At 33.0% G+C, this 11,422-nt stretch overlaps 2 protein-coding genes and 1 long non-coding RNA gene across 15 annotated transcripts in view; 2 read left to right on the top strand and 1 right to left on the bottom strand.

Annotated features, from left to right (window-relative positions):
• LOC141403754 (uncharacterized) overlaps positions 1-8,741 on the bottom strand; it is a 33,136-nt gene extending 24,395 nt beyond the window's left edge. Inside the window, exon 1 of one of the 2 annotated variants that reach the window (XM_073986664.1) lies at positions 8,569-8,741. The gene's annotated coding sequence lies outside the window, so the exon portion shown is untranslated. The remainder of the gene's footprint in view (positions 1-8,568) is intronic. The other variant, XM_073986663.1, reaches the window with a different exon arrangement.
• Positions 1-11,422, top strand: part of LOC141403733 (zinc finger protein 711-like) — a 170,980-nt gene that overhangs the window by 101,519 nt on the left and 58,039 nt on the right. Inside the window, exon 6 of one of the 12 annotated variants that reach the window (XR_012412885.1) lies at positions 3,515-3,887. The exons of 8 other annotated variants lie outside the window; for them this stretch is intronic. Coding sequence is in view for 1 of the 4 variants with exons in the window: in XM_073986604.1 (XP_073842705.1) it covers positions 8,785-8,816 (32 nt within the window). In the remaining 3 variants the exon portion in view is untranslated. Of the gene's footprint in view, positions 1-3,514; positions 3,888-8,469; positions 8,581-8,769; positions 8,817-11,422 lie in introns of those variants that run through there. 3 more of the 12 variants (XM_073986619.1, XM_073986615.1, XM_073986604.1) reach the window with 3 other exon arrangements.
• On the top strand, positions 4,619-5,150 carry LOC141403832 (uncharacterized). Its single transcript, XR_012412906.1, has 3 exons — positions 4,619-4,747; positions 4,863-5,014; positions 5,089-5,150. It is a non-coding gene; the product is annotated as an uncharacterized lncRNA (long non-coding RNA).

The following is an 11,422-nucleotide window of genomic DNA, read 5'->3' as shown; positions in this document are numbered from 1 at the left end:
GCTTCAGGACCACTACTACTCTGCAGCTCATCTTCGAGCACATCAATTATTTCTAATTTGGGTACGGATATCTGTTGAGTTATTGTTCTAGGTAGATGGTGTTGTGTCACATTTTGCTGCTGTTCTTCATCCTGGGTAATCAAAAATTCCTCCGGGTCCTCTTTTTTAATTATATCAGTTGTGAATTCATCGATATGCTCTGGTATAAATTCTTCCATGTTATCCAAGTCCAGTTCGTCTTCTTTAATATCATTTACCATATTTGTAACATTTTCAAGTTTTATTGTATTGTAGGTTAGTGTATTTGGATCTTTGTTAGAACTTTCCTCTTTATAATCATTGGCTTTGAAATAAAATTCCGACATTTTTACTTGGAATATTTTACTTTTTAACGAAAACAAAATCTTACTACAAAGTATTTGTGGCTGTAAAATAGAAACAAAAATTACATACATTCGTCATTATTTTACATTTTTTTAACAACATTTAATTTGTTATATTAATTTCGTACTTTTTAGATAATTTTTTATTATTTTCACGGTTAAAATCGTCCAAGTACAATATGTGTGGTTACTGGAGTTGTTAAATCTAGTTCATTTGAACGACCTAGTTCACTATATAATTCAGTGGACCCCGGTCATTTGTCATTTGTATGAATGAGTAATATTATCTCTTTCTTTTCATGAAATAACTCATTCGGAAAAGAACTATGGTACTGAACTAGTTCACTAGATTGCTAGAAGAAATTTCTGCAGCAAGAACTTGCATGATCTCAGTGAAAAACTGTAAACAAAGTAGCTTCGTTCCAGTACTTTTTTAATGGTAAAATGTTCAAAAGAGAAAACTGTCAACAAATGAGTTCAGCGCACACATTTTTCCAAAATGTACGGGAACGGAAAAATGGCAGAAACGTCAAAAAATCTGGAACAAATGTCAAAGTCGGCGTCTCAGCGAATCGGAAGCCGGCAAACACGTTGCACATTTTTGCTCGCTCAAATTTGTCTTGTAAAAAGCATAGTCTATGTAAAAAGTTTCTAAAGAGAGAGCTATTCAGCGCAATTTTAGTTCAAAGAGAAGTGAACATTTTGCAACTTTTTTGGTGTACGGGAACGCATTTCGGGGAAAAATGTTCAAAATGTGTAAAAACTTTTTAGTTCTGGAACGAAGCTAGAGTGTTAACTATGTCCCGGTCCACACTAACGTGAATTTCATTAAAAAAATTCACGAAATTAGGTGTTCTTAAATCGAATTCCCCACTACAGCAATTTTATGATTTTACTCTACGATGGAGGTCGATCTAGAGACACATAATTTCGTGCAATTTTTTCAATGAAATCACTCTAGTGTGGAACGGGACAAACAACTTTCTGTAACAGCAGCTTCGTTCCAGTATTTTTTTAATGATAAAAGTGTCAAAAGAGCAATCTGTCGAAAATTACACAAATTTTTCCAAAATGTACGGGAACGGAAAAAAATGACAGAAACGTCACAAAAACTGGAACAAATATCAAAGTCGGCATGTGAGCCAATCAGAAGCCGGCAAACATGTTGCACATTTTGCTCGCCAAAACTTGTCGTGTAATATGTTTCTAACGATAAAGCTATTCAGCGCCATTTTTGTTCAGTGATCATTTTGCAACTTTTTTGGTGTATGGGAACACACTTTGGGGAAGGATGTGCAGAATGTGTTAAACGTGTAAAAACTTTTTAGGTCTGGAACGAAGCTAATTTGTACAAATTGTTATACTCTGGACAGACGGCAGCGTTAATTTGCATTAATTCAAATTAAAGCATTATACACATTAGGTGTGTACGATATCTTTCCCAGCAATAATTACTCAGTCAGTTCCAGCAACCTCTCTCAGTGAATTTTACTCTCTCAAGCAAGAAAAATTGCAGAAAGTTATCGAACAGCATTTTGCAAAAACTTGCAAGAAAGTCAGCTGTTTCCGAAAATGTATGAAATTTGTTTTTGTTTCTTTTGATATTTTAAACCAAACGGAACAAAAACATAAATTTTAAAATTGCAGTTTACATATTTAATGCTTTAATCCTATCGCTTTAGAATCTAAAAAATGTGCAATTGTGAAATTTTCTTGGTCAAAAATTTTAACATTTCGAATTGTTTACATTGAACAGGTGATTAAAAGTCAGTTGATCAGACTTGCAAATTTTTGCGGGACAAATTTTCCCAGCAAAAATTTGCAAGTTGCCAGTCACAAAACACTCCGAAAATCTCTCCAAACTCGCTCTGTTTTGCTGCATAATTTTGTTAACGAACAGCATTCAGTAAAAATTTGTAAAAATTGTTGGGTTATCGTACAGACATATTCTTACCCTCTGTTTTTGTAACTTATTTTTATTCCTTCGTCTATATTCGTAATAATTTAGGCATCCATAGCTCAGCCCACAGATATATATAGTTAAGAATTCCTCCTTTAAAAATCAGCGCTCTACATTTGCGCTAAGGCGAGTAAATCGATCTACAAAATTTGACAGTTCGTGTGAGAAGAATAACATTTTTTACAAAAACAGGGAGTTAATGCACAAAATCAAACTGATTTTAAAGGGCATTTAGTTATTTCAATATGGCAGTACCGTAGAAGAGAGCCCATATTCATATGAGGGAGAGAGCATGGACTAATGAAAAGATATACGACGGAATGCTCTCACCGAGTATGTTCGAATTGAGTCAAAATAAAATGCCAAAAAATACAAGTTAATAAATATTTTGTTCTGGCAAAAGGATGCATGGGGTTAGTTTTTGATGGGAAGAATATCCTTAGACAAAAATATCCAAGAAAATATTGCCATTTTCCGCAAAAATCGTCTTCGAACTTTTTTGAGTTTTCGTGTTTGAGTAGCTTGACGGCGCAAAATTGAGTATTACTTCGTCTATGTTTTCATTAGTCTATGGGAGAGAGTAAATTCATGCTCTGAGACACAAGGAAAACAAAAAAATATACAGTGCAAACAACAACAAAACAGCAATAATTAGTGGGATTCCCTAGGGCATTTTTTGGTTAAAGGCAAAAATCGGTCAAATTAAAACGCAAAATTATGAATAAAAAGTTCAAATAAAAATTGATAACACTGTTGCTATAGATAGAACTTTGCGACTACTTTTTATTGGGTGCTAACTTACCGAATAATATCGTTAATTACCAAAATTATAAGCATTTTAATTTTAACGATTTTTGTCGATAACCAAAAAATGCGTTAGACAACCCAATTACAGGTGTTTCGAAAATGCAGAAACTGTCGTCTGTCAGGCTAAAATTAAATGCACATCTTAATGCAAATTAACGCTGCCGTCTGTCTAGGTTATTACACACTTTTAGGGAAACAGACAGACATAACATGGCAACCCTAAGCAACGCACAGTGGGAAAATGCAGCGTGTAGGAAATAAGTCGATGTTTTATTGTATGTTTACCTATAATTATGTAATAATAGATTTAGATTGAAATTTATAATTCATTTATTGATATATTCGTTGTTTTCTGGTATTTCAGGTTTGAGACCTATAGCATAGACAACTACAGATATAGATGCCGGAATGTTCGAATTGAGTGTGGTGACCAAGAAACTCATTATAAAATGCCAAAAAATACAACTTAACAAATATTTTATTCTGACAAATGTCTGCATAGGGTTAGTTTTTGATAAGAACTCAGCAAAAAACCTCCAAGAAATTGGTGCTATTTTTTCCAAAAATCATCTTCGAACTTTTTTGAGTTTTCGTATTTGAGTAGCTTGACGGCGCAAAATTGAGTAATCCTTGTCTATACCTTCATTAGTCGATGACTATTAGGACATTGCTTACATGTAATATGATCTGGAACCTCCTTGGTCCATATGGTAACCCCATTAGTAGGGATATTCTATGCCTAATATTGTTAATATTTGTTAGCAGTTAATCCTTGTTAAGAATAAAATTCATTAAATGTCATGATTTGTAAGCATTTGTCGAAAACATTGCGTATTTTGGAACTTTCATTACATTTTGAAAGTATTTACTTAACACCTTGCATTATTAGTTTAACAATTATCTTAGGTTTTACAGACCGTCCGTTCGATGCTATGCACTGGGAACACTTAGCGCGTGATATATTTTATTACTGTTCTGAAGAGCATATACTTTAGATTTTAGAATAATATGCTCGAGAATGTCCTCTGTACAAATAATATAATTGTTCCACAAACATCCCATAAGGGACAAGGGAGACTTCTCTCATATCAATGATTGCACCCCGATTCATATTAGCTCAATCATGGTATAAGTAAAGAGGTAGATTTAAATGAACCCCTGTTTTTCTTGAATTCCTAAAACTTCAAAAGTAAGCAACAAGTGGGTTTTGGGCATTTTATAAAAATCGCGAAAAATGAATGAAGGACCAATGTTTCTCCGCATAATCAAGTTGTGGATATGATAAAACGTTTGTTTCAATAATAACCTGACGAATTATTTCCATACAAATGTTCCAAAAATAATTTTAAAAATCATTGAATTCGATTGTTTTTAAAATTGTTTGGCTTTTTATTTAAACACCACACACATATACACAGTTTGTGTATACCCAGTTGTTCAGTAAATAGCAATTGTCTACTTTGACATAGGCATGTAACTAGTTACTTATTGATCCTAGTTACTTTACACCCAAAAATGGCACACAAAATAGCCTATAGCCTGCTTTTGCCACTGGAAATGGTCATCCCTGCCTATCATGTCAATTCAATAGTTACAGGTAATGCGGCGTGTAATATATTGACTATTTTACAGACTACCGATGGATAGTGTAATCGACAATGTTTCTCTTTTGTAATCTCTTTTCAACAATATTTCTTTTTTTAACAAAATAGAAAAAAATGTGGTGTCATTTTGTTTATTCATAAATAAGAAAATTATTGATGCGTTTGTTGTGAAAAAATTTAAGATGCAAAAAAGAACGTGTTACGAGCTAAACCATAGAAAGGATGATTAATTTAAAAAGAATATTTATAATATATATGTGGTAAGTATTGATACATATCTTGACACAATTCATTATCGCGCCATTTCATTAAGCTTCTATACATTTTATTCCAGGAACTTTTGAATGATCTGAAGGACCCACGAGAAAAACATTCCGAGGACCAAATAAACATAAGTCGCTGTATCAAGTAGTCATACACTAGTTCCAGTATCAAGGATCAAGATCTATATGTATACAAGATTATATTATCCTTTGTCAAATATTTGCACTCCATGTAATAAAATAAATGACTTCAAGTTACTAGTAGTTTTGGTTATCATTTCTGAGTACCGAATTGACTGGTTACTGGTAATGCAGTGAAGAGACAATTGGGTTTCCCAAGACTATCGATTTGACTGGTTACTGGTAATGCAATGAAGAGACGATTGCCTCTCACACGACTATCGAATTGGGTGGCTACTGGTAATGCAGTGGGGGGACAATAGACCCCTTCCTATGACATCCCCATGTTAAATTCACCAGTCTATAGCATTGCGAGTAGATTGGGTGGTAACTAGGGGTGTTTACCGGTTGCTAGCAAAATTGCTAGTTACTCCCTAGTTCCCCGAACAACTGGGTATTGTTTTGAAGTTTTAGGAATACTCGAATGAAAAAATTTAAATTGACATAAAGCTTTGGCTAACCTTTCTTAGTAAACCATGAGCAGCTCAATGATATGGGACCTACAGTTTATCGCCGAGTCCGAACGGCGTGTCTAAGACACCACTTTTGTAGAGAAGTTTTTACATGGCTGAAATATTCAGGAAATGTCGCCAACATTACTGAGGGGTACAAATAGTTAAAAGAATTTTATTGGGGTCTTTGTGGACTGCGCTCACCGGGTGGGGCCGATTTCCATCCCCCTTTTCAATTTGGTAACATGGATCTACTATACGCCAACTTTTTTTTCTTCGACTTTGAGTATCCGCTTTATTATTCCAGAAACGTTTCAATTGCTTTGGTTATAGGTTGCTTAGCTTCTGGTAATTTAGTGAATTTTAAAAATATTTTCTGCGGTAATTTGACGCTGGTAATTGTCACTTTAATGCATGTTCAGAGGAAATGTTAAATACATTTTTTTTCTAATTGCTTTATAATGTAACGTTAAGAAGCCATGAATGTCCTCTTCAACACATTGAAATCGAATCTGTAACGCAAATCGAAACAAAATCTATAATTTGTTTGTTAACGCAAAACGAAACGACGCAAATCGAGGCAACGCAGATCGAGGTATTAGTGTACACATGGTATAAGTAAAGAGGTAGATTTAAATGAAAAAAATCTATAGAACCCTTGTTTTTCTTGAATTCCTAAAACTTCAAAATAAAAGCAACAAGTGGGTTTGTTTACAATCCATTTTTTGAGCATTTTATAAAAAAACGCGAAAAATGAAAGAAGAGTTAAGTTTTCTCCACATAATCGAGTTGTGAATATGATAAACTGATTGTTTCAATGCAAATCTCACCAATTTCTTCCATACAAATGGTCTAAAAACAATTTTAAAAATCATTGAATTCGATTGTTTTTAAAATTGTTTGGCATATTATTCAAACACCACACACACATACACAGTTTGTTTATATTGTTTTGAAGTTTTAGGCATACTCGAATGAAAAAAATTAAATTGGCATAAAGCTTTGGCTAACCTTTCTTATTAAACCATGAGTGTACATATTATTCTTCTATATCTGTATCCAGCAGAGAAGTGGTTTCATGTTCATATTCAACGACATCGGAAAGTGCGTCATTTTCATTCCCCTCAATGCGAGGAACTACAAAAATATTGTTCGTGATTATATCACCAGTCTATGCAAGATCGTCTAATATTGTTAATACAGTCAATGTAAATGTTAGTAACCGTTTTAAAACCCGCTTTAAAAAATATTAATTTTCTCTCTATTAATACAAATGAAGGACCTATTTCAGTAAGACGAATCGAATACAAATTCGTTCGAACTACTACCAAACATGGTACAAATATACAGGTAGCCGCATCGGCAATTGTTGGCAACATAAGATTTCAAAATTTGACATCAATTCAATGCAATTGACACATTATGTTTCCATCAGCTGGCATGATAATGCTACCTGTATTATTGTACCATGCTACCAAACTTCTTTTTTTTTTTTTTTTGTTTTTCAAAAATATTTGCTACCTTTTTTCAATCAAACAAAAATTTTTTACAGCAACAGGAGTTTGGTAGTAATTCGAACGAAATTGAATTCAAATCGTCTTAGAGAAACAGGCCATAAATATCAAACAAAGGCAGAAACTCTTAACTTGGGGAGGATACGAAATAATAACGCGCGCAAAACCAAAATGTACTAACTTTTATAAAATTTAATACACATTTACCAACGTGCCTACTAATTGGTTCACTATAAACTTGAAATTCGGTGGGAATCACTTCATAATTATAAATTGTGAAATGTTGTCAATCACCCCAAACAGTTTTATACCGACCATCAAGCATGGTAGAATAAAAAAAGGTAGCAGCAATACACAGCTGACTGAACTGGGTTGTAACGTTAGTGTCAAATTTCATATGACATTTTATACATTTATTTCTATTTCGATGTACATTAGGGACATATATTTTTTGAGAAAAAAATATATTATTCGGAAAAAACCATTTCCCAGAAAGACTTCTTCATATCAATGATATGTAACCTCCTCCAAGTTCGAACGATAAGCCGCACAGTAAATCCCCGCTTGTAGAGGCGATACGACGTTTGTTAATATGTGAGGTATTTTGTTAAAATTTAAAAAAATAAAGCCCTAATAAACATGTGCTTCTTTGATTTCTAAAACAAAACATTGAAACAGCTTCTCCTTTTTCCATGAATTTCCAGCGACCCCAAACTTTTCTGCAAGAATTCTACTTTCTGCGAGAATTTATGCATTTAGTGGAATGACGTGGAAACATAAGAAATAAAAACATTCGTTTAAACCAGCCATGCACGCGTCTTTACGAAAAAGTTAACTACTACTCTCTTTCCCATACAAAAACCCAAAATAGCATTCTCTTCTTGTGCACCATTAGTTTAAACGGACGCTATGCATTAATGGGTTAAACAAGTCGACCAACTGATTTTTGCAAGAAACCCGAATTTTTACCACAACCATTCGTGTGTTTATGTTATCAGTGTGAAAACAATTACTTGACAAACTATTGGTCTGTTCCTTTACTTCTGAAAATGGTAAAACCGGCAAAAGTAGTAAAAGTTGAAAACTGCTCCCATATGAATTGTATTGTGTCTGAAGTAAAGGAACGGTTTTCGAGTAAAAAGTTGTAAAATTTGAAGATTCTTGAACGTAAAGGAACAGGGCTTATATTCAAAACGTAATGGCAAACACAACCGCCGCTGTTTTTTGTAAATACTTTCTTTAAACAATTTAACCCAATGTGAAACACTGTGAGAGCAAACCAAATGACGCTGACTCTCGTTACCTTCCACAAACACAGTAAGTGGTGTTTTTGACATTTCACATAATTCGTTTCTTTGTCAGACAGAAACTTTTACACTAATATAAAAAAAATAAATATACCTACCTTGATTTTGCGGTGAGCTTGTGAATATTGTTTAATAGCACTTATTTATTGTTATTTTATTATTATATTTTGTTATAAACTTCAACAAACAATTAAAACTAAATAACGCGCTGGTTTGAAGTGAACAATGGTGCCGTTCAAACTATTCTCTGTTGTCGTTTTAACAAGAGACTCCAGTTTTGTCAACAAAGTTGAGGTAGAGAGAGAAGGCGAGAAATGATTGTTGTATTGTGCATGGCAATTACCAGGTAGATGCATCAGCGCAGCTGATGGAACCAAATATCAAAATAAGTTTTTGTAATTTGAATTCTCATACAAAAACAATACAATTTTTGACATTTTTAACGTACAACTAGAGGTTTTTGTGGTTTGTTTCAATGCGATACATATGTACATATATCACAACCTCGTGGATGCTCTTTTGCTTGACATTAGCTTATGCCTGATTTAGACTATGCTGGATTTAGCTAATCCAGTGGATTTATGTTGTCATTTTCATACAACATAGGGTAAGTGCATCAATAGTCGGCACTAGAGTTGGGCAATCTCGTTCCTTTTATGGTTCGATCTTTTTCGTTCCGTTCCGCAAAAGGAACTAGGTCGTTCAGTTAGTTCCATAATCCCTTTTAGTACCAACCTTTATATGTATGTATGTATACCCACACTCATACTCGTTCACTCAGTTCATATCGTTCGTGCTTCTTCTTCATCAAAACAAAAGAAAAATAAATTGTTTTCGACTTTCTTAATGGTAGATTACAAATATTTAAAACAAATTTGCAATCGTTTTGCTAAAGGGCTGTTTACACCATCTATCAATGTCATATGAGCTGTCATTTCTTTCACCCATTCGACATTCTCTATGTTTGTCAAAATTGACGTCATCCATACAACTTTCAATTTCTGCGTTCATACCTACAAGTGTTATTTTCGTATGACATAACCTATAAATATAAAAACAGCTGTTTTTGTCATTGTTTACATTTATTGTTGAGTTGCAAATTTGCGCAAATTTTAATTTTGGTTAAAGGAAAATGAATATCTAGCATGTTTGTTGTGGTAGAATAGGTTTTTGAGGTTATAGAGGCATTTATTTTTTTGCCACAAAGCAATCATTTCCAAGACTGCTTCTTTCGACCAATCGATCTGAAAATTACATTATAAACACTCTTTGTTTACTTTTCTAAATATTTAAATATACATAACTTTCCATTTTCTTTTTTAAAAGATTTTGTTTTTCTTTTTGAGAATGCCAGAAAACAGCTGATAAATTTATGATTACATACAAGAATGTCGTATCAAATAGAGCGCTCCCTAAATGAAAAATTTACATATGAGTTGCCAAATCATTTTGATAGATGAAAATTTTCATAGTGGTCACACTATTTGTACAACATTCGCAGGTAGAAAATTTGACATCCCACACGACATTGATAGATGGTGTAAACAACCCTTAATTAAAAATACTTAAATTGCTTTTTTTTAAATCGGCAAAAATCAGTTTAATAAGAAATGAAAAACGAAATGACACTATGAGATTTCTTATTCACTAATAAAAGACAGGGAGAGAGACAACTGATGTTAAATGAACTGATGAAACTAACTGAAAGAGAAGAGCAAAAAGAATGGGAGAAAAACGAACGAGGGAGCAAAAGGAACTAGCTGAACCGCATAGTCGGACCTAGTACCGGTCTTTCCATTTGTGGAGTAGTTCCTTTGTACTAGTTCGTTCCAGAACGACACAACTCTAGTCGGCACTTATTGTTGAATGCATGGTACAATAATTCATATGTAGGCCAGGTATGAGAATCGCCAAAAAAATACAACCCTGTCGCTATGGCTTAAAACGTCAAAATTGTTTTGATGAATGATAACGGTGAGTAAACAAAGAAGAAGAAGAACGAAATGTTAAAATGAAAACAAAACAGAGTTGAATTTTTTAATGAATAATAAATATCAACTCTGCATGTCAACACGGTTTTGACAGATTAAGCCATAACAAAAAAAAAATTGTAATCAGCTGTGGCCTACCTAAGAATTATTGTACCATAGTTGAATGCATGGTTTAATAATAAAGGTTAGCTAAAGCTTCCTGTCAATTTAATTTTTTTCTTTCGACTGTTCCTAAAACTTCAAAACAATATACACAATCTTTGTATGTGTGTGTGATTTTTGAATAATATGCCAACAATTTTAAAAACAATCGAATTCAATTTTGTTATTAGAACATTTTCAAAATTGTTTTTAGAACATTTGTATGGAAGAAATCCTTCAGCTTATTATTGAAACAAACTTGATATCATATCCACAACTCGATTAGGTGGAGAAACCTTGGCCCTTCATTCATTTTTCGCGTTTTTTTATAAAATGTTCAAAATTGGTATTTTGTAAACAAACCCACTTGTTGCCTTTTTGTTTACTAATTTTGAAGTTTTATGAATTCAGGAAAAACAAGAGTTCTATAGATTTTTTTCATTTAAACCTACCTCTTTACTTATGCCATGGTTGAATGTTGTTGAAGCCTTTTTGATATTATTTTCATATTTTGTTACGGTAATTTTGAGTTATTTAAACTCAAATACGAAAGATGCCGACTACTGGTACATGCCGGAGATAGGAGCATTTACCTTATGTCAAATAAAGCCAGATATTTGCTAAATCCAGCGTAGTCTAAATGAACTTTTAGAGCACTCACTCTATTTTAATTCCCAAGAATTGTTAAAATTTGTCTGGACCTGTAATTATAACGAATTATCGTGAATTATGAATTATTCAATTGCAATATTACTTAAATAACTCTTGAAATAAATAAAAAAAAACTTTTGGAAAATTTTAATTAACATTTTTTATTAAA

This window comes from Musca autumnalis, unplaced genomic scaffold, assembly GCF_047663935.1.
Source record: "Musca autumnalis isolate F117 unplaced genomic scaffold, ASM4766393v1 scaffold_4, whole genome shotgun sequence".
Classification (NCBI taxonomy): domain Eukaryota; kingdom Metazoa; phylum Arthropoda; class Insecta; order Diptera; family Muscidae; genus Musca; species Musca autumnalis.
This window is presented reverse-complemented; position numbering and strand designations above follow the sequence as displayed.